Source organism: Stylophora pistillata, chromosome 10, assembly GCF_964205215.1.
Source record: "Stylophora pistillata chromosome 10, jaStyPist1.2, whole genome shotgun sequence".
Classification (NCBI taxonomy): domain Eukaryota; kingdom Metazoa; phylum Cnidaria; class Anthozoa; order Scleractinia; family Pocilloporidae; genus Stylophora; species Stylophora pistillata.
In genome coordinates, this window is record NC_142528.1 from 28,135,733 (window position 1) to 28,159,294 (window position 23,562).

The following is a 23,562-nucleotide window of genomic DNA, read 5'->3' on the forward strand; positions in this document are numbered from 1 at the left end:
GAGACTTTTGTTTCAAAACTGATGACGAGTCTAAGCCTGAGATCTATATTATATTTGCACACGCACATATGCATGCACATATGCATGCACATATGCATGCATATGTGCATGCACATATGCCTTACACTTATGTAAGCACTCCCTAAAATTTATCCACTTTTATTAGCACTAAACCATAAAACACATCTACATATAGGATTTATGTACAGCAAAGGGTGTAAAAATCTTTTTTTTTTTATAAAATCAAGTAGACCCAACAAAGGGTTATCCTCCTGGTGGCCTTAGAATTGTAGAGGTAAATAGTATATAGTGGACATTAATTGCTGAACTGCAAAGCAGCGAGGCAAAAATCCATTACTTTCATTTATTTTTCTGCCATGATTTTTCTGTGGGATTTTTCTTGTCTTGTTGGGCTCTCATGAACCTTTCAAAGGAGTGAGTGCAGAAAGGTGGGGCTGGGAACAAGGAACAGTAAAGACTAATGCCCTAAATGTCTACTTGCTCCACAGAGAAAGAATAACAGACAAGGGAGACACATGGAATCTTCCAGAAGCAGGTGCATTTATCACCTTTTTCCCGGGAATCATGAAAGAACCCTTGTGGATCTGTTGTTCCATATGGAGTCCTAGGTCCCTCTCTCCTCCAATAGACAGTAATGAGCTCTTAGTGAGCAATGTGATTGAACTATCTCATGATGGCCCACTAACTCTAAAGTCTATGGAAGATGCTACAGAAAGCATAACAGTGGGTTTGCTCCACAGTGCCTCTGATTTCAAGGGATATGAAGTGGTTATTAAGAAACTGGTTGATCCAGAAAAGAACGAGTGGTATGATTTGGAAACTAGAATCGTTTGGGATACAGCAGGTATTGAAATAATATGAAATCATGTTTACTCTAGGGTGAATTACTTTAAGGCAGTTCTCAACACTTTTTATGTTCTCTGGACTGGACATTTTGGTGACCTTCACAGAATCCTATCCAGATCTTAAGCATTTTCCTCAATAATGAGATCTATTTATTTAGCTCTTGAAAGCTCAGTCGGGGAGAAAGGATCTTTAAGCACTTTAAAAGATTCTTCAAAACTTACAAAATAACTAAAAAATCTATTGGTTGAAAGTTTTAAAAAGTGATAAAGCACTTCAGATAACCTTACCCTTAATATTTCCTGGTCTCCCTTTCGCACAGGGATAGAGTTCCAAGTGTTTGTTTTAGAATTCCCTGGGTAACCACCGGTAACTTAAAAGGGATTCCAGTAGAAATGGTTAGGTCTACTACCTGTACTAATGCTCTATCGAAAATCTCCACGTTGCAGAGATGCAGCCAGCCATTTCCAAGTGGACGTGCCCTTACGCTGAAGCTACTTCTACAATAACCCGTTTTTCTTCTTTCGCCGTGGTTTGGCGCCTTAAGTCTTTTAGGTTTCCAAAGCCAAACTCCATGACCCCTGAGTTCATCTGTTCAGTGCCAGACTATCCAAATGTCAGTATTGTAATCCCTTGGAACTCTGTTCCTTACAGTCCAGACTTCTGCATGACTCTGAAGGTAAGTAAACCATTTTTTACCACAGTTGGAAATACTATCGCCATCTGATTGGTCAATTAGAGTAGAGACATCGGAGCTCGCGTCAACGTGTCACGATTTTGGTTACGCACTGTTATCGTTTTGAGATACAATGAATATATGAAGTTCATATATTTTGAACTGCGATATTAGATACCTATGATGCACGATCCTCGCAGTAGATAGCGCTATTTATGCAATAGCGAAAATCAGACCTGAAAAAAATCAGGCCTGTACAGGACTCGAACCACTGACCTCTGCGATACTAGTGCAGCGCTCTACCAATTGAGCTAAGAAGCCAACTGGGAGCAGGCCGGCCTGGTCCCAGTTGGCTTGTTAGCTCAATAGCTCTGCGCGCCAGGTCTAAGAATAGATATGTCATCTTTGGACTCCCCGCTGGTTTAGGACAAACACTCGGAGTCTTTACAAGGACTTGTATGAGAACCGTGTCAGAAGCAAGAGTAGGCATTGCTGTTAGGGTACATGTAAAAATGACTCAAGATATCCAGAAAGATTGCCAGATTCGCTTAATCCGCCTAAAGACATGCATAAAAACGGTCGGAAAGCCTGCATACAGTTCCCAAAGCCGAAGCATGCATGACTTGGAACTTTGTCAACACCGGGTAAATGCGTGTCCTAGAAAGAATTTCTCAGTTGATAGTGTCATCTACAATACTTATATTTGTGCTGTACACTGAAATCCTTGACAAAAGTCTTTTCAAACCGCTTCTTTGGAAACGTTACATAGACGATGATCTTCTCGCTATGGAGTACAAACAAAGCAACAATAGAACGTTTCATTGAAAAAGCAAACAATCGTCATCCAACAATGAAATTTACGGCTGAAATTTCCGAGAAGGAAACAACATTCTGGACACCTACATCTATAATTATAAAGGCGAACGATTCGAAAAGGACGCAATCCTTGATGTGCGTACTCATTTTAAACAAACTGAGACATTTCAGTATACACACTATAGTTCCTGTCACCCCCGAGGAATTAAGAAAGGCTTGATAAAAGGAGAGGCCCTTAGACTTCTCAGAGCAAACTCCTCTCAAACAATATTAGAAGAGAAAATTGCGAATTTCAAAGCGCATTTGCGAAAGAGAGGGTACCCAGAGGCCCTCATTAACACAACCCTTTCAGAGGTGAATTTCAAAAACAGCAAACTAGCTCTTCAACAGAAACCGAAGACGAACCAACGAATCTTGCCTTTTATTACACAATACCAACCATCAGTGCCAAACCTAAAGCAAATTCTCATGAGACACTGGCATTTAATAGAAACAACTAGTACTGAGTGAAATATACAAAAATCCGGCACTCGTGTCTTAAAAATTAGGGCGATCGCTTAAAGACATACTCGTGAGGGCCAAACTTTGAATAGGCATTGAGCTGTTAGATCCTTAAATTTCATGCGATCGACTTTCCTTTCCTTTAGTATCTTCGCCAGAAGCCATTTCCCATCATCTATACTTGAATCAACTACATGTTTTCCCGACTTGAGGCAGTAACGAACACATGCGATGAGGTCTGCTCATTTTCCGCTCAATTTCAAGCCTCTACACTTTAACCAACGCTTCAATTGTGTGTTTGTATAGTTCTCTTGGTCTTGCTCAAACTTTGAGCCAGGAACACCGTCGTTTTGATTTAAAATACGAGCTTTAGAGGCGTTTGAACTAGAGATGGGCGCATCATCGCCCATATTCATTTACTCGAGGAGCCTGTTTGTTTGTCCTAATCGCTCTAGGGAGTTAAAATTTCGTGACGTCACAAACGCGCAGCGCCCTTGGTAGAGCGCTGCTCTAGTATCGCAGAGGTCAGTGGTTCGAGTCCCGTACAGGCCTGATTTTTTTCAGGTCTGATTTTCGCTATTGCATAAATAGCGCTATCTACTGCGAGGATCGTGCATCATACGTGTTATCGTTTTATTTGACGTCGGTATTGTGGTCTCACTCGGCTATCGTTGTCGATAAGAGTACAGACCACGCTAAATTACTATCGACTTGTTAAAGTTTCTGATGTGTCAGCGGCAACGCGAGACCTGTTGTAGACTGCGCACTGGAACACAGTGGTCAAACGTCTGTGCATGTGCAAATGTTGTCATGGCTGAGGCTGGCTACGGCTGGCTAGGCATGATGGTTAAGTGGCGTGCTTTTAGGAAGTCACAATCAATTTGTATCATTGGGGTTACAAACAACCGCACAAGTCAGTAAGTCACAGTGTATGACCAAATAAGCCTTGTGTTCGTAAAGTCTCGTTTTTCTTTTCCCCACTTTTGTTTCATTTACAAATTTCTATGGACACTCCAGTTTTTTTGCCCATAAATTGCGCGACCGCGGTTGTTTCTTACTTTTTTCGCCGGGAATTGGCGTGCGACTGGCTAAAAGTGATCAACTTGCACATGCTTCACGTTTGCCTTCTGTGTTGTGTGCTGGGGTATGATGAACATTAATTGCACATTTTACTAAAAGGAACTGATTCTTAAAAATAAAGCTTTCCAATATAACTTACCGTAGTTTATCAACGTTTCTCAACTTCTAGGTGATGAGCAACAGTTCATCATCAAAAAGTGCGCAGTTCGTCTTAATTTCGTGTCGAACCTGCGAAAAGTATTTGTTAAACTGTCATAACTGGGTAAATGTACATAATCCTTTTTTGTTTTCGCTTTTGTTGTCAGATTCAAGAACCGCCAAGCATTGACCATAAAAGTGTGGAAATGTTAGTTGGTCCGATTCTCCACATATTGTGCTCGCATGAAGTGAATCTTTTGGAGCCAGCAAGAATAAAACTACCTCTTGAATTTTTCAAGGGGAAAAGAGAATTGGTGCATTCCGGTCAGTGGAGGGTATTTCACTTTCAGCAGGAATGGGCAGACATCACAGATCAGTTGGAGATGTCCGTCTCCCTTACAGATGGAATAGCGACTTTTAAAGTGAAAGCTTTCTGCCGGTACGTAAAGTCTGTGTAAATGTATTTGATAAGCATATTTAGCTCGAAAGTAGCGAAGTGTATTAACTGAGAAATCCTTCGGACAAAGCATGCTTTCGAATGCCATAAATGGTGTGAGGCGTTTGAATGTGACAATCAATCTAGTCGTAATGAGTGTGGACTTGTCTCTCGCAAGGTGTAATGCCAATTTTCAAATCATAAAAGATAAACTTAAAAGATAAACTTAAAAGCTAGAAATTAGGCAGTATGATATCGAAGCCATGCTGATTATAACGTTTTATAAATGAAATTATAATTATTCATTACCGTTTTCGCGCAGGTTTTTGCCTTTGAAAGCGGATAATCCTGCCGTTGTTAACGCTGGTGATATCTCTGATCTGGACCGGAGATCTATGAGACAACAAGCTGGATTTTTAGCTTGCATTTGTCGTGATGACGAGAGGTTCTTGCTGAAATTATTCTGTTTTCCTTTGGATCGGAAATTCAGAGTGGATAAGTATTTGTCACCCTACAATGTGATTTATCAAGGCAATGGAAACTCAAAGAAACCGCTATTCAACGATGACCAAACGTTTGTGTCTCTTTCGGAAGGACTAAAGGTGCACGGAGAAAAAAATATCGAAGACCTCTCCTTAACGTAAGAGTTTGTTACCTTTATCACTATCACTATCACTTGATGCGGATTCGTGTGATATGTTTCCTTTTGCATGTCCGTCCGGCCAAACTATATTGCGCTTCTAGCAAAGTACTACAACTGTGAATCATTTATTCCGACCTGAACAGCGAGTCGCGTTTCAGTGAGTACCATAATCATAAAGGCTTGTTTTCGAAGAAATCATCAAGGTGCACTATTATCAGATGAAATTGAACAAGCTGACAGTAAGCAGCGAGAATGCAGACCTTACGTGGCAGCGGTTGGGAACACAGATATGCGCTCCTTAAGTATGCGCTCCTTAGATACGCGCTCCTTAGATACGCACTCCTTAGATAAGCGCTTCTTAGATATGCGCTCCTTAGATATGCAGACATTAGGCTAGAAAGTTACTCTTGCAAAAATTCGTAGAGCAACCAGCAATCCATGTGCTTAGTTTTATTTTCCGCGGACAGATTACCCCTTTTTAATTCTGGTTGCAAGAATCTCCGTTAGATTGCTTTGTAGACAACCAGAGAATTTCCTTTGTTGGTTTTTTTTCGCCAGGTTTTTCGGGGATGGAGTAGACCAAGAAAATGTGTACGTTACTATTAGAGATAAAAGTAACATGTCAGTAGACTTCTTGAAATGCCTGAACGCTGAAGAAAGGAGAGACCCTTAATCAATATGCAACATTCGTATGAATCCAACACGTTCACCGCAGGTATTTTCTGACTGCTCCTCAACTCATTAATAATTCTGAATTTGTAATTAAAAAGGCACAACACTGACTATAAACTATGCTGGATCCGTCAGCAAATTCGTCACCTTATGTAAGTAGTGACCATGAAATTTATAAAAGCTATTTTTGAGTTAGGTTGTTTTCCTCACATCAGTCCCTATAGTGCAGCGTCGTTAGCGTCACAAGCACTATCTTTTCGCAGCCTCCGCTCATTTCATTCAAACGCGACAAAAACGTAGGCAATTTTTTGGTCAGAAGCTCTTTTCAGACTAATGACCAACCAGGCACTTTTAAATGCGCTATTGCACAATGCAAAACGTGTCCTTTCATTCATAACACTGATAAAATATCGGGACCTAAACGATCCATTAAGATCACCGATCACTTCACGTGCACCTCCGCCAATGTAATCTATTGCATAACTTGCACTTATTGCAAAAAGATATACATCGGCGAAACAGGCAGAAGACTAGGTGACCGATTCCGAGAACACCTTCGAGACGTGGAAAGGAATGACAGGGACACATCGAACCAGTCGCGAGACATTTTAATTTACCTAATCATTCTAAGCAACATATGGCAATCTGCGGTCTTTCCTTACACTTAGGTAGCACAGAGAGCCGTAAAAATCTTGAACAAAAGATCATCTTTCAAACCGGCAGTCCACTAGTTTATTCGTGTTTTTCTCGTTGCCATGTTCCCACCAATAACGTGGCTTCATTTTCTACCTTTAAAAGCACACACAACCCACAATTCCTCTATTCGACCCGACGAAGGGCTAACGCTCGAAACGTCAGCTTTTGTAATCGTTACGGTGGCCAATTCACCATTTCAACTTTGTTATATATCCAAATTATTTCGTTACTCCCACCGACGCAGCCCCAAACAGTTTCTTTCGAAACTATCAGCCTTTTTTCATCTTTAATTCTTTGGTCCAAATATAGCACATCTGGCAAATACTAGAACACGCTCTTTGTCGTTGTTCCTTTATCGCTTGTACACTGCCCGGCAGATTGGACCGGGCAGCAAGGAAAATTAAATTTGCGCTATTCAATGTGTATTTTTCATGTAAGCCTTGAGTCATTTTAGATGGTAGCTTAAGGTGGTATTAAAGGGGTACCAAGGTCGAGCGAAAGATGCCTTGAAGACATGTTAGTCTTTTGACAAGTTGTGTTGCTAACTTAACTGGACTCCTTGAATTCTTTGTAGGTTCCTTCTCAACTTCAATGCAGATGTTGTTTTTGGACACGGGATAAAATTTGGACGACAACCACAATTTCTGAAACGACCCCCGTATAATTGCAAGTGGATCCAAGTGGTGCATACTGCTTCAGAAGAACTTGCCAAGTACAAAGGCTATGACGCTCCTATAACTAAAGGTGAGAGAAAACGTGACATCGAGGTTGCACTTTGTAAAGAAGCTCATCTGGTCGTACCAGTTGGACCCAAACTGCGCGAACAGTACTCTTCATACCTTGCGTCTAAACCAGATGGAGATATTGTTCCATTAACACCAGGCCTTTTCGAAGAGTTTGAAAATTTTCCAAATTTAAACAAAGATTCGGAAGGGAGATTCGAGTTCAAAGTGTTATTATGTGGTCGTGGGGATCCTGAGGACTTTGAACTAAAGGGTTACGACATTGCCGCTCAGGCCTTTGCTGGCGGGGAATTGAGGGAAACGCGGTGTTGTCTCTTATTTGTGGGTGTCCGTGATGGAGAGCAAGATGAGAAAACGCAACTATTTCTCAGCCATGGTATCGATAAAAAGCAGTTGTACGTCAGAAGATTTGTCGAAAGCAGGGCCTTAATGAAGGACTTACTCTGTGAAGTTGATCTGGCGATTATGCCGTCGCGGACTGAGGGTTTCGGTCTTGTTTCCCTTGAGGCACTCTCTTCAGGTCTTCCTTTTCTTGTAGGCAACAATTCAGGCTTTGCTCAAGCCATAAGAGACTTACCAAATGGAAAGGCATTTATTGTTGATTCCGAGGAACCCAAGGAATGGGCTACTGCAATCGCGACTGTTCAAAAAGAGCATAGAAAATACATACAGAAGATCAAGGAACTACGAGAAGCTTATGGAAAGAAATACAGTTGGAAGGAGCAGTGTGAAACTCTTGTAGACAAGATGAAGAAGATGATTCAGGGTGTAAACTGAATGCAAAGTGAGTGCTACACCGTTTTATATCTGGTTGTATCTTTCGAAACGACGACAAAATGTCCAGATAATAATCCGCGGATGAAGTCCAGGAGATTACATGGTTATGTGTGTTCATCATGAAAATCCCACAAACGTGACCGAGAGACCAGCAACACCTCGCCAACACTCGACAAGCCACATTTGGACCGTCTGTCCGTGGACATATCGATCGATAATCGGTATGTTAATAGACTGATTATCGACCAGGACATAGGTCGATATTCGGTTCATGTGTAGAACGATTTATTAGTGGGCAGTACCTACAATACAAATGATCCAAATTTTGTTACCTTCTCCAGATCGCCTATGTTCGCCAGAGACGCCAGGCGACGCGGTTTTTGAGCGACGGCACTCTTCCTCGCTCATGTTTTCGAAACTTATCCAACTGATTTGTCACCATATGTTGCATAAACACGTTCCTTTGTCACTGAGATTAACAGCCCTTTCTCGATTCTCTGGCTCAGCTGTTGGTTCAGTCTAGGTTACCGAAAGTTGCAGTGGTACTGTTATTTAATCTTAAAGCCCTTTTCCTTCCCAGCCTCGATCCCAAGCACCTTTCCAAAGTTTCGCTGAGCCAAGGATCTAGTAAAATACTTGAACGGCACGGAGCGGGCTGAGCTACATTGCTGATCTAAAAAGCGACAGTTAAAGAAAAAGGAAACGAGAAAACATTGAAGATATCAATGATGTAAATGAAATAAATTTTGTTTTAAAAGAAAATTCACAAGTTTTGAAGTTCTTCATTAAACAAAGAGGCAAACAACGACAAAAGCCCAAAGAAACGAACAGTGAAAAGCTCAGTATATTCTGACAGTCGTAGCCATAACTCAACCCTCTATCCCAGCCCTCTATCCCAGCCCTCTATCCCAGCCCTCTATCCCAGCCCTCTATCCCAGCCCTCTATCCCAGCCCTCTATCCCAGCCCTCTATCCCGATTCGAGGAAGCAGGGAAAAGGACGAGGTTGCGAGAGGGAGCGAAAATAATTGAAGGTGAATGGAAAAAGGACAGCGCTCAGGAAAAGGTTAACGGAGTCGCATAAGCCCAAAGCCCAAAGTATAAGGGAAGATAAGCGGATGAAAACAAAACAAAACAAATCAAAAGGTGTAACTAGGAACTAATAAGAACTTCGAGTACTAACTTTAACAAACCTAACTCCCATCAAATAGCCTGCAGGGAGGCTTCCATAAGTGCTGTGGCATTAGAAGTGCAGAAGTGAGGTTGCAAGAACTGCGGTTGTCTCTCTTTATTCGCTAGCTCTTCTTGCTGCTTCGCTGACAATGCTGGTGAACAAACGAGAGTTTCTTTTCAGAATATACGCCTAGCACTTCCCAAGGAAACACTAGTGGTATGTAATGGTGAGACACCTGATTAGCTTACCTCGAAACCAATCACCAATGGATCTTTAAACTTTTACCTCTCTATTCCATGCTTGGACACTTTGTAAAAGGGTGCTAAATACTAAACCTAACGATGCAGATGATTCTCAGTTAGAACCACTCTGCGACACTAACTCTTCCGGGAGTTTCCAAGGCCAGGTTGGGGGGAGGGTCCCTCCATGGTGAACTGTATTAGGACAAGAGATTATAATCTTGGAACTTTTCCCCAGCAAGGGGCGTAAATAGCATGTACACAAATTTGCACCTGCAAACGGCTTCGAAACTAAAAAACATCAGATAAGAAGCATGTTACCTAAAATATATTATAAGCTTCTTGCAAAGCTAATGGGTTTCTGGTAAAACACAATTTCTGTCATTTTAGTGCCCATTACGTAGAATGTCTCACTATGCTGAAGTTTGTCATTTCTCATTCAAAGACACTCCACCTGAGAACTAGTTCGACTGAACAACTAATTATCTCAGAGCAAGTTCCCCGCTTGCAGGGTGGAGCGAGCCGCGAAAGATTGGTTCCCAGTCTCGACAGACGCCTTGTAGCACTCTCGAGATTCGCTTAGCTTCTTAAAACTCAACAAGATGTGAATGCTTATGAAATCGCTTTAATGTTTATGAAATCGCTACAGCCGAAAAGCTTTGCTAAGATTAAAACTCGAGTCAACCAAACTTACGATGTCAAAGACATATTAATAAGTTATCAAACGGCGTTTAATCATACGTGGTTTTGTGCTTACAGCATCAAATATAAATCAGTAGTTTAAATTTTAAAAAGTGGCCTGCATATCGCAAGCTTTATTTTTCAGTTGTGGTTTTGAGGAGAAGAAGTGATCTTCTCAAACGCTCTAATGGCCCAGTTCATCAGGATTACAGAAATCCCAGATCCATTACAAAAAGGCATGACTAGGGAGGATCCAGGGGTGCTTCGGGTGGTTTGGTCGAACCCCCTAAGTTTTCCCTCAGGACGCTGGAAATCATGTTTGCGAAGACCTAATTTTCAAAATCTTGAACCCCTCAGAAGGGGAACAATTCTCCGAACCCCTCTTGACTAAATCCTGGATCCGCCACAGCATGGAAACTCAGCAGTCATTTAAAGAGTCTCAATGGGGTTAGTCGTTAGCCGCAGAACGGCAAAAACACTCAGCTGGTAGGCCCAAAAATTGACAAATTCTACCGTGAGTAAAAAATTTATACCGTAAAAAATTTTTCCTTTTAATATAACGTCGTTTGGAAAGACGCCACCAGAAAAACAACGGCATAGCAGCCACTTTGAATTCAGTTTACACCCTGAACCATCTTCCTCATCTTCTCCACAAGAGCTTCACACTGTTCCTCCCTGCTGTATTTCTTTCCGTATGCCTTACATAGTTCCTTGATCTTCTGTATGTATTCTCTATGCTCTTCTTGAACATTTGTGATTTCAGTTGCCCATACCTCGGGTTTATTTGAGTTAACAATAAATGACTCGCCAATTTTTAAGTCTTTCATGGCTTGAGCAAAGCCTGAATTACCGCTTACCAGAATAGGAAGACCAGCGGACAGTGCCTCAAGGGCAATAAGACCAAAACCCTCAGTCCATGACGGTATGATAACCAGATCAACTTCACAGAGTAATTCCTTCATTTTATCCCTACATCTGACAAATTTTCGGACGTTTAACTGCCTTTTATCGATACCATAGGTGAGAAGTTGTTTTGCTTTCTCATCTTGCTCCTCATCACGGACACCCACAAATAAGAGACAACACCGCGTTTTCCTCAATTCCCGCACAGCAAAGGCCTGGACGGCAATGTCGTAACCCTTTAGCTTAAAGTCCTCCGGATCACCACGACCAGACAGTAACACCTTGAACTCGGAACTCGCATTCGGATCTTTATTCAAATCTGGCAAATCTTTAAATTCTTCGAAAAGGCCTGGAGTAAATGAGGCAATATCTCCATCCGGTTTAAACGGTAGGTATGAAGAGTACTTTTCTCGTAGTCTGGGTCCAACGGGTACGATGTTAACGAAACGAGGAACAAGGAATTGGGAACGGACAGCGAGTGTACAGCAATAATCTACATTTGAATTTAATTATTTTCTGGGGCTCCCTTCCTCGATGACCCAATTTCTATGGCAGGTGCGATATCGGTTTTTCGCGTGAAATTTAACGTGGAATTAACGAGTCAGGCAGTAAATTTTTCTTGAATCAGATCGCATAACTGAATAAATATAAGAACACAAGAAATTAAAACGGCAATATTATTGTTTGTTTTTATCCCGTACGCGCTCCCTAGAAAGCCATTTTAAAGTCAACTGTCAGAACTGTCATTGTTAAGGGAATAGAAAGTAAGGTAATAAGTCGCTCACGTTTGAACCGTGGACAATTTTATTTGTACCTCGTGAATTTTTCTTGAATCACATAGCTAAAGCCACCAAATCACTGGGTGAAACCCTGAAACCAGATGTTTTGTACTTTAGACAGCAACAACTGGATGGTCAAATCCTCAAGCGAAATGAAAATTTCAAGCGTTCCGGTATCAAAGCAAGATCTTCAAAAAACCGGTAAGTGCTTTACAGTTATAAAAAAAAGTGTATTTAAAATATAATGATTAAGACTGGAATTTCTCGGTAAACTCTGACGAAAAACAGTTCAAAAACGGTTAAAAGTCACAATTTTAACTGTTTTTCTTTCATCGCAGGGAGTCGTTCGTTGGTGTCAATGCTGGACTGAAAGTTTATGGAAATATTTACTGGAGGATTATTAAAAGTTACTCCAGTAAACATTCCGCCAACTGCTCCTGCCATCAGGTAACTAGAACGACTGCCATTGCTGTCAACGTCACTAGTAGCTGCTGTGTTGCTTGGCCTGGCTGAGCTATTGAGAACAATCTCCCGTAAAGCATGACTTGAATAGCCGTTGGTAGTTGTCGTGCTTGGGTTGAAACCGGCCAACTTATGCGACATTCGCCATTGTTTTTCCAGAGGATTATGACTGTAGCTGGATATAGATTCAGGATTGGAGCGGCCAGTGAGCTCTGATATCTGCAGTGGGTCGAAATCATCACGGAGCGCTCAGATGACTGTTTTGGGACCACTCGAATTTGTGAATTTGCCGTCTAGTACATTTTTTTTAAACTATGTTGTCTCTAAAAGAGGCCAGTTCGTCATCTGTATAGGCTACAATGGTTTGGATTTCCGGAAAAGATGCTTGACCTTTTTCGGCATTGATACCTGTTTTGCTTTTCTTTCGTAACGCTTGTTTGGTTTTCCTAGCAAACGAGTTCAAAGTTGATACTTTATATATATTTACTATTCCAGCAAAGGGGTCCGATAACAATAATTTGGAAGCATTTGTAAACCACTGCAAACTTGTTAAAAGTTACCAGTTTGAATGCATTACCAGACTTGTGTGCTGTCCAAAGTTTGTATTTTTTGGGCACCTCTCAAAAACATTGGAAAAATAACTGCTCAACTGTGCTCAACATTCAGCACACGTACAAGTAAATTTAATGCAAATGTGGTATCTAACAGCTTTGCTGCAGCGAGCAAATGTAGTGCAAAGATGGTCTTTGCTGCTTAGCAAAACTAAGCAAATCTAGGCAAAAGTAAAATTTCTCTTACATTTGCTACTCAGGCAAATCCCTTTTTTTTGTACAGTGTAAGAACGTTTTGCACACAGTAAAATGTACTTATAGACTAAGTGGGTTGCAGGTATTAACGCATTTCCGGTATAAAAAGAGGTCATGCGTTATGAAAGGATGATAGCTTTAAGCTTGGTTTAGCATTGTTTTTACAGGCAGTCTTTCATACCGGAAGTCGGTGTGGCTTTGATTGTGCATTGAGAAGGTGGCCCTAGGTTGTTGATTCTAAACACCTTTGTTCGGGTGCCATTCTTAAGTAATTCCACACGAAGAAAAGGCAGTGCATTGTTTGTCGACATCTCCATAGTGAAACGAATAGACTGTTGTCTGGTGTTGGGGTTTCCAACAAAGAGTTGACCGAGGATGCGTAGAAATCGGTTGTTTGCGTAGCATTAAAGTAATGTGTATGAAAGGGCTAAGGCGTTCAGATATTGCCTATAAATAGAATACATAAAGACTTTACACTGACATCCTGGAAATGCTGCAAATTTTTATTCATTTTCCCTTAACATCGAAAATTTATCATCCCAAGGATTATTAATTATTCCTTACAAACGAATCATGATAATGCATATGCAACATAGAGGTAAGGTGCATGTACCTTAAGCGATAACGAGGGGTTTAGCACCTAGAAAATGGCATTTCAATGAAAGTGGCTCTCATTGACCGTGTTTCGTGGTGTTTCCCATAGAGTCAGTCAAAAGTGAGAGACCGTACCTCAGAAGAGAAAATTTCATCATCGAATAAGAGAAAAAATAGATTATGAATTAAATTTTATGGTAGTTTCTTGTTCCTATGATTCTAATTTTATCTGGACATCATAAGCGAGGGACGATGATGAGAGAGATTAAAACAAAGTGGACCATCTGTTATCTAAAACAAATCGTTGACGTGCGATTTTTCTTTTTTTCAGTGAAGCGGATAACAGTGTCCTGTTTTATCCGACGACGCAGATTTCCTAATCACGGCAAAGTTTGGGTGGATCCGACTTTCCACTCTCTCTCCTCGCAAAATTCTCGCTTTTAGAAAAGCTCGCGTTCTTAAAGCTCGCGTTTCTAACCTCAGTGAATTGGCGAAGCATTTAAAAATCTGAAGCATTGCTTCCTCTGTTTGCTTCCTTGACACACAATGATTACGTAAGCAAGGGACTGCTAAAACCTTTCAAAGACGAGTTGAAGCGCAAAATTCAGCTTTCTGATGAAGAAAAGCAAAAACGAAAAATAGAGCAAGAATGTTGGCGTCTTGAGAAGAGCCTCAATTTTTCATCATCTGATGTCACAGTAGAACACGCTCTGAGCTTAAAAAACTGGGTGAAATCAGCGACGAGCTGGAGCAAGCTGTCCAGTATTCCCTTCAAGAATACATGGTCACGGAATCCAATTTATTGACTTACTTCCTAGACGGAGTGGTCCGTAGCAACCTTAGAACCCAAAGTTATCTTGAACTTGTCCAAGAGGTATTGCGCATGTTTCGGGAAGGAAAGTTATCTTCCGATTGTATGAGCGGCTTGATGGCGGGAAAGGTTTTTCTTAGATCCCAGGTTGAGGACCAGGAGAAACCATCCCCTAATCAGTGCTCTTTGTCGTTGAGACAGCAGGTGTATTTCATTTTAAGCGATGAAGGAGGAAATGAGAAAAAGATCGAAGAATGGGATAGAAAGGGGTCTGACTACGAAAAACAAGATATCACACCTCAGGCGGGCCTTAGTGATGACGGAACACGGAATACATTAAAATTTCTAGAAGCTCTTGATTCAAAGACAGACGAAATGGAGTCATTGCCAGAGGAGCTAATCTGCTTTGCAGCGTCACTCCGTTATCTCTCCCGAAACGCGCAGCCGCAACCGGAATCATTGCATCTGGTTGCTGTACTATGCTGTTTTATCAAACCAGAGACAGTCCATTGGTAAGAATATTTAGAACATCTCAGAAGTTCTCCATTCCCACACTTTAATAAGGGAGCGGCGCAAAGCTTCTGTAAGTGGCAGTGTGTTCTGAGAGATGCCATACAACTTAACGTTGTTTTGCATGAGCCAGTAAAGACACCGCGTATCTACGAGACTTTTAATGGACCACTGGCACATAAGTTCCTTGAAGAGTTGAAACGAGGTAAGTCACTATATAAGTATTATTCATATGAATAAGTTCTCTCGGTCTTCCCAAAAATTACTTATCTGAGTATCTTTTTTCAGGAAGCCTGCTATTCTACGATGTCCCAAAGAATGACTGGAACACTGAACGCTTATTGCTAACTATGACATGTCCTGGTACAACATTGAATATTGACCGTAATTTTCGAGGAAAAAACGGAAGGACGCGTCCAATTTTTTCTTTTTCTCCTACTTATTCAGGCATCATACTGAGGGATCTTATTCCTAGTGAGCAGTTCGAGCGCTTAGAAAAACTTTATCATGCAGTAACCGGTCGCTCATTAGAAGAGGCTCACCCCTCAGTCCGCCCAAATGCCGCGTCTAAGAAAGTGTCATCTGCCAACATTCTGTTCACGACAAATCCTTTTGCTGTTTTATGCGAGGACGAGGACGAGGACGGGGACGAGGACGAGGACGAGGACGAGGACGAGGACGAGGACGAGGACGTACAATCAACTCGTGCGAGGTGATCATGGCGGGGGTGCTAAATTTCAAAATGGCTCCCTTGCGTTTCTCAATGTTACCGTGATTAACGCGATGGAAGAAAATTCATAGAGATGCACGCGCTCTGAACAGTCGAGGATTGTGTCAAATCTCGCTTCGCACAATCAACTCGTGCCAGGCGATAACGGCGGGGGCGCTAAATTTCAAACTGTTTCTCAATGTTACCGAGTAAGTCATTAATGCGATGGAAGAAAATTAAATTCCGAAGAGCACAAGAGATGCTTTTATGTTTGGAATGACACTTTTAAAAAGAAAGATATGAAGTTTTTTCCGATTGAATTAAATAAACATGTTAAATTCTAGAGGAGACTATCCGAGTAATCAAAACAATTGTAACAGATTGGTTTCAACATCAATATAATTCGAAATCACCTGAGCAATTATCCTAAAACAATTATTCCCTTGAGAATGTTCCACAATATTCATGTCGCCTTCGACGAATTGTTGAGTTAACCTTTCACAAATTCCTGTAAAATATAGTTAAGTAGATTTAGAAGCACTCAGCAAGGTTTGAGGAGATTTGTTGCCAGGCAACAATTAATGATCCTGACGTAACTTCTCGCCGAATACTACAGCTATTACTAAGCAACTTGCAACTCTTCGGCAGCTGAGGAAGGAATATCTTACGATCCGTTTCTTTGCAAATGATACTGAAGCCTGCTTAGTTTTACTTTTCAAATCGTAAGTAGTTGTTGGTTCAATTCTTTAGATTCATTGAGGAAGATTTTAAAAGTACATGTACCTCACGTATCTTTTCATTCAACAAACTGAACGCATAATAATTTTTTCAATTCATTTATGATTAAGATCTTCAGTTCTTTGTTGTATTGTTTGCTTTACTTTCAAGTCACCTTTCTATAACAAAAGGCGGAAGTTTCTTAAGAAACTGTGTTGCTGCGTCGGTGGGGGAGTACCACAAGGTAATTTTGGTTTCATCAACTGAGTTAATAATATAGATTAGCCTCCGTAAAGAGTTTCAAAGTTGACGTTTCGAGCGTTAGCCCATTGTCAGAGCGAAAGATGAAGGGCTAACGTCAGCTTTGACCATTTTATATTATCACCTCTGTTAATAAAACGACTATTACCTTTCTATCATGAGTTAGCTAAGGACGGTGAATTTCAGTTTCATACGATATGAAAAGTCGATGAAAAGCGAAAAATTAGCCTTATTGGAGTTACTGCACTGTTTGCTTTACCGATCATTGTTTTTCGGTTTAAAGGAAAAAAAACCTCACTCGCTTACTCCATTACCGGGCGAGGAAGCTGAGAGAAAAAAAAAAAAAAAAAACAGGGTATCTGTAGTTATTGACTAAGAATGATATCCTAAGCAGCAACACTCACATCGTAGTTAAGGTTTTTCTTCATTAGCCTCCTTTTCTGAGCTTGCTTAACCGGGAAGGAAAAATAGGTTCGCGTCTATCTCCTTTATTATACTTTCCGATTTAGACTTTACAAGGAAGGTGAATTTCAGTTTCGTATAACTAAAAAAAGAACATGTAAAGGGGAATAGAAATTTAGTCCCTTATTTAGTGTCTTAGTGTTTGTATGGTACCAACCAAGTTTAAATCAAATGAGAATTCAACCCCATTCGTAGACTCCACTATCGTGTGAAGAAGCTGAGGAAAAAAAATCAAGCAAGTATTTTTGGTCATTGCAACTTTAAATCCGACTTGGCAACAACACTCTCGTTGTGGTAATTTTTAATTCCTCCATAACAACTTTCTTATAGTTTGTATCGGCCTGCGAGGCAAACAAGGTTTGTGTCTCCGCTTCGCTTTGTGACATGGGTACCCTGTGGTTAGTTCAAGAAAGCCTGGTTACTAGGACACTGGCCATGCTTGTTTTTTCTTCACGATGTTTTAGCAGGTATTGGATCGATTTCGTACAATCAAGACTTGTTTCAGGCCATCCTGCGCCCATATTTCATATATTAATTGTCAGGAGTTTCAAGTAGGGATATTGTAAGTTTTTATTCATATATTCGATTGTTCTAATTCAGTTTTTGTGCAGTTTTCTATATGCTTCGGTACGCTCGCTTTCGCGTCGAATGCTTTCTTTTACTAATCAGTTTTATCGGCTCTTTTAGGATCAATCATCACCAGGATGTATATGAGACTTCAGGAATAGTACAGATTAGTTCTCGCCGCTGGGGTAAGCCGTGATTTTGTTGTTAGTTTACCTGTTAGTCGCCCTGACTTACAAGGTAAAGTTTTCGTTGATTGATTAACCCACTACTCGTGGATTATTTATGTCGGAAACAGGCTTTGTCTGAAGTAGAATAGTTAATTTAATCGACTTATTTAACTAAATGTATACTTCTTTAGGTCTTTGCTTGTGTTAGAAATAAACTCATTTGGAGTAAAACGACCTGTGTCACAGCTTGCTGTCGTGGTTCAAGAGATGGGCGTTCGTGGACTTACATCTTATCTTAAAGAGTCAGCTCCACAGCTTGGAAGTCACATCGAGCTGCGAGACACAAAGCTCATCATAGACGGAGATAGCTTGTGTAACTACCTGTATGAAGTAAACGGCTTCGATTGCCGGTGTGGGGGACAGTACGAGGAGTTTTACATGAAAGTACTGTTGTTTTTCGACGCTTTAAAATCTGGAGATGTAGAATATTTCGTAGTTTTAGATGGTGCATATGATAAAAGCGATAACAAGTTGGAAACGCAGAAGAAAAGAGCACAGGAAAGGATCGAAACGGCTGACCGGTTGTTCAAGGATGAAACATCGCCTGATGGCGATGAATACTTTCTACTTCCGCTTTTGGCGAAGTTTGTATTCGCACAGGCCCTCAGGGATCACCTCATAACATTCGCTGTTTCTGACTGGTAAGATGTTATTAAATAAATAATAAGATAGCACTAATGATATTACACTGACAAAAAAAAAGGAAACGAAAGACGGAGAAATACATTTTTGGTCCCATTTCTGTAGGCTTTTCCTTACTCGGTAACGCAAAAAGTGATTTATTTCGCACAAAAGGCAGTAGTTCCGGTCAAATTCGGAAATTTTATTCACGCACATTTTGTACAAGTAGGTGTTTCGTTGTGTTTTGTTTTCACTTTCACACGTAACTGAAATTAAGGCAAAATAAACTGCAGATATCGATAGGTTTTTATTCACCGAGCGGGAGAGCTGAACCGGGGAAGCCCCGTGGATGTGGAAGAGCTAATGAAGCGTAGCGATTTGACTAGAAACAGATAATATTAATGAAGAAAATAAAATGCAAGCGTAATCGAAGAGAAGGGATAATAAACGCAGCCAATTCTGATTAAACATCTGTCGATATTTTGAACAATATTAGGGAACAAATTGATACGACTTTTTACATGTTTCATAATGTTTGGCGTACTCATCTCGTGGAATCAGTTTTCCGCTTGTAATACATTGAAGTAAGTCCTCTAAGGAATTGCTTTTCTCTTTTTTTCTTCAGTGAAGCAGATCCTGACATCGCCTCTTTAGCCAGGGAATGGAAATGCCCTGTTTTGAGCAACGACAGCGATTTCTTCATCTTTGATCTCAAGGTTGGCTTCATACCACTTTCTTCTCTCGATGTCGATCATTTAACAGCTAAAATTTTCAAACGCATTGACTTGGCAAGACATTTTGAAATACGCGAAGAATTGCTCCCTTTGTTCGCATCCTTAGTAGGCAATGATTATGTGAGTTGGGAAGTGCTGAAATCCTTCCACCAAACAATTTTGACTGATTTCAGTGATGGTCGCAGAGGGAAGGGATGGAGGATTTTAGGTGTCGCAAGTTGGCTCTTCACGTTCGCTGACTCAAACACAGAAACAAAAGCGTTGGAATGGATCGAGCCCGGTGAAAGCAGAGAGCGGCTAAAGAAAGCTATCGAGTGTTCTCTTCACGAATACACAGTCACGAAATTAAATTTACTGAATTACTTCCAAGACGGAGCAGTATGTAGTCTTCTGAGAACCCAAAATAAACGCGAACTTGACGGAGAGGTATTGCGCATGTTTCGCGAAGGAAAGTTTTCTACCGATTCTATGAGCAGCTTAGCGGCGGGGAAAGTATTTCTGAGAGCCCAGGTTGAGAACCGTGAGAGCAGATCGTCAAATCAGTGTTCACTGTCATTGAGACAGCTGGCGTATGATATTTTAAGCGATGAAGGAAGAAACATGAAGGAGGTTGAAGAATGGGATAGAGAGGGCATCGAAGTTAAGCACACAGATTTTAAGCCTCACAATGATGGGGTCCCTTCGTTGAGCTCTATTCCAAGCCTTGATCCTGACAGGAGATTGACGTTGCTCTTGGATGCGCTTGATTCAGACACAGTTGACATAAAGGCATTACCAAAAGAGCTCACGTTAGTCGCATCATCACTACGTTTTCTCGTCCGCAACGCGCAACCACCCCTGGAGACAAGACATCTGGATGCTATACTTTGCAGTTGTGTCCAATTAGAGGACGGCTCGTGGAAGCAATATCTAGGACAACCCAGAAGATCTAGATCCCAACCCTTCGATGAGAGAGCAGCGCAAAGCTTCTGTCAATGGCAGTGTGTTTTGAGAGATGCTATTAATCTGAACTTCATTTTGTTTGAGCCTGTACAGACACCGTGTATCCAAAACACTTTTAATGGTCGACTGGCACATTGCCTCCAAGATGACCTGAATGAAGGTTAGTATTCGCCAGGTCACGAAACTTCCAATGTTCGATGTCGATTACTCTGTATTCGTTCTTAATGTTGCGCACCCACAAAGCCAGAGTGGACCCCTTTTTTTAAAAGGTTGTTGTCCTCGACAAGGGCCTCTAAAAGTCAAGGTTCTCCTTAGATCTCATTAACCTTGTGAATCCCTCTGATTCCATTTCATATGAGCTTTATATCGGCCAAACATGGGTTTTTTTTTTAAAGCTATGTTATAAAACTGGTAAAATCCGGGCGCACATATTTTAGTATATACACACTCAGTTATCTTGGCGTTTCAAGCAATGTGATTGGTTCGCTATCTCGGGTTAATCAACAATGTACACTTCCGAGCGAGTGGATAATGTGAAAAACAAAATAGCGGGCGTAAACTCGCGTTTCTCTAAAGTTTCAGAAGCAGAAATTGCCTTTAAATGGCTTCCTTTTAATTTTGTCGAGATCACTTCGTGTGTATAAACTAAAACAATTATTCTTTTTAATCTCGGTGAATAGTGGCTTTCGGGAATATTTACCTCGCCGCTTCGCGGCTCTGTAAATATTTAGCCTCTATTCACCTCGATTTCAAAGAATAATTGTTAAATATTTGATGACCTTCATGCCCTTGGTCGTTTTGTTGATTACCTGTAATCATTTTTATCTTTGCTTTTCGCTCTTTAATTCTTTAAATCCCGTTTGGCTAATGTGGGAATGGCCACTGCACCAATACGATAACACATGGCAAACGTTTCTAGTGTAAAGGCCCGTTTAAACGGTTTCAACATTTAACCAACATGTGTTCAACAAAAGTTGAACGCATGTTGGGCAAATGTTGGACGCAAAAGCAAAGCTGTACGGAGGCCTTTCAAAGGCCTCACAAAGGCCTTACGAAGGAAAAGTGGAATCGATGTTAACGAAAGTTTCAGAAACCGATTTAAACTTGATTCAACACGCTTTCAACAAGCTTTCGACATTTTTTACGATTTCAACAATGTTGGACGACCTCTTTAAACGTACCGAACATTTATTTCAACAAAGTGTTTAATGCATGTTGAAACAAATGTTGAAACCGTTTAAACGGGCCTTAACGTATACACGTGTCCTCTTCTCCATAACGTTTGTTCTTGTCTTATTCACATTGTGTTTTGAAGGGGTAATAATCAGGTATTTACCTCTTCAAAGAACTGTGGTGAGCAAGAGCGTAGCCGGGGGGGGGGGGTGGGTCCTGGGGTGCCCATAACCTCCCCTTGGTAGGCCTTCTTAAGAGAAAACAACCTACAATATTCAGCTGGCGAAAACGCCATGACAATGTCTTGGCCATAAAAGCCATTGTTGAGAAGCCCACTTTTTAATTTCTTTTTTTTGTAAAGTATTTTCGTCAACGGCTCTTGCATTTAGTTAATATGGGCCTTCATGCCGCGATAATACGACTGAGCTCGCTGATACAAGCGACAGAGCAGCGGTGTAAATGGTGAGTAGCCTCTGTGACCCCCCTTTTGAAAAATCCTGGCTACGCCCCCTGGTGAGACCTGACTCCAACATGTGGCGGCTTGTTAAGTTTCCCGAGGAAATGCCCCGCGCAATCCCAGTCTAGCGATCTTTTTCATGAACGTTATTATTTGCCAGAGCATAGTATATGTTTCATTTATATTCTCGATTCCCTGATAAAATGCGATGGAGCAGAAAACAGGTTAAATTCTATATTTTGCCTCTCTCATCCAGATTTTTTTCCAAGAGCCTTGATTCAAGCTCAAGAAAGTCTTTCTCGATACAAGGAGCTTGTTAAAGCGATTTCTGCCAACCAGGACGAATAAGGTTAGAGGAAGGATTGTTCTTATAGTTTAATGTAAACTTTTCTTGATGCTGCGTTTAAGTTGACATTAAGCGCGATATCAAGGAAAGGTATCAGTATTGTTTTCTCGTCCTGTTCTTAAAGTTCTTTAAGGATGATTTCAGTTTACTTTCACAAACTCCATTTCATAGTCAAAGACAAAACATAAACCGTTCCCTTGCAGAAGAAGTTGCTGCCGGGATGCAGAAGTTACAAGTATAGACATCAGGACATTAAGGGTATCAGTGGCAAAAAGGGGAAGCCTGACAGCACCGTCACCCTCCCCGAGCTCGAGAAAAGCATCGACAGTTTCTTACGTATGGATTAAATTTTACTTGAAAGACTATGCTTAGTTTTAATTGAGTAGTTCCACTTTAAGTGACCAGTAAATACAGGTGGAGGACAAAACAAAACAGGGCGTTGGGACCAACTCAAAGTTGACCGCAACCGCTTTGTAGAAGTGAAAATTACAGTGATTAATTAAGGGGAAACAAATTCGGGACTTTGACAATCGACCGCTTAATAAAGGGTGATCGCCTGTATAACTTTGTTTTGCCACAAACTATTACTCCGCTCTGAGTAAAATGTCCACGTTCCTCTGTGCAAAACAAACTCGATGATGGTATGATAGACAATTATTAACCTCGGTTATTATAAATATTGTAGTTTGCCCTTTCTCACGCATCAATTTTGAATAAACTCGACATTACGAGCCTAAAATTTGAATAAATTTGTCAATGTTAGCAGTTCAAGTTGACCACTTAATTCTTACTAATAAATGCAGACTTAACCAGTTCCAAGGCTGTCTTGCAAATTAGACGTCCAACATCATCGAGACCTCCCGGTCGCGGAGCCCGCATAAAGCCCCTGTGCGGCACAGCGCACATGGCAATAAGTATGTTGTTTGTTGTTACATAAAATGTCTCTCCGACTGACTGTATTTCTTCCCTCCCTTGAGCTCGTCACCCCCCCCCCCCCAACTCCCTCTCAAATTTAGCAGTTTTCGTTTGTATAGTATTAAATATATTAAACCAGTAGTTTCACTAGCAACCTTTGTGGCTTCCCTTGGTGTTGATGTATGGGATCCCATGAAAATGGGTTCCCACTCCACTGATGAGCAAACTCGTGATCAGTGGGTAAAAAAGGAACAAAGCGTATGCAAGGGTGGGAATGAGTGTGTAAAATGAACATAAAAGTTAGGTGTTAAAATTGAGGGAGCGACTTCTGTGTTCAGAATGTTTTGTTTGCATTGCGTGACAGCTCATGACGAGAGTGACTTGGCGGCCTCGCCTTATTCAGATTAGTTTTACCACGTGCAGAACGTTTCG

At 41.0% G+C, this 23,562-nt stretch overlaps 2 protein-coding genes across 2 annotated transcripts; both read left to right on the top strand.

Annotated features, from left to right (window-relative positions):
- Positions 1 to 381: 381 nt before the first annotated feature.
- On the top strand, positions 382 to 8,804 carry LOC148722519 (uncharacterized; the record flags this gene model as incomplete). The annotated part of the gene is made up of 5 exons (XM_088737050.1): positions 382 to 865; positions 1,314 to 1,543; positions 4,243 to 4,514; positions 4,834 to 5,151; positions 7,097 to 8,804. Coding segments are annotated over 5 exons (2,250 nt in total), but the record flags the coding sequence as incomplete, so codon positions are not given.
- Positions 8,805 to 17,536: 8,732 nt separating this feature from the next.
- On the top strand, positions 17,537 to 23,028 carry LOC111342356 (single-strand DNA endonuclease ASTE1). The gene is made up of 6 exons (XM_022949430.2): positions 17,537 to 17,710; positions 17,836 to 17,900; positions 18,074 to 18,583; positions 19,189 to 20,399; positions 22,126 to 22,218; positions 22,419 to 23,028. The coding sequence occupies exons 3-5, from the start codon at positions 18,150 to 18,152 to the stop codon at positions 22,215 to 22,217; spliced, it is 1,737 nt and encodes a 578-aa protein (XP_022805165.1). The 5' UTR covers positions 17,537 to 17,710; positions 17,836 to 17,900; positions 18,074 to 18,149; the 3' UTR covers position 22,218; positions 22,419 to 23,028.
- Positions 23,029 to 23,562: the final 534 nt, after the last annotated feature.

Excerpts from the sequence above, each read along its gene's own strand:
- LOC111342356 (XM_022949430.2), top strand. The coding sequence starts at position 18,150 with ATGGGCGTTCGTGGACTTACATCTTATCTTAAAGAGTCAGCTCCACAG. Across the intron at positions 18,584-19,188 it reads ACATTCGCTGTTTCTGACTG|TGAAGCAGATCCTGACATCG; the intron begins GTAAGATGTTAT and ends TTTTTTCTTCAG. Across the intron at positions 20,400-22,125 it reads CCAAGATGACCTGAATGAAG|ATTTTTTTCCAAGAGCCTTG; the intron begins GTTAGTATTCGC and ends TCTCTCATCCAG.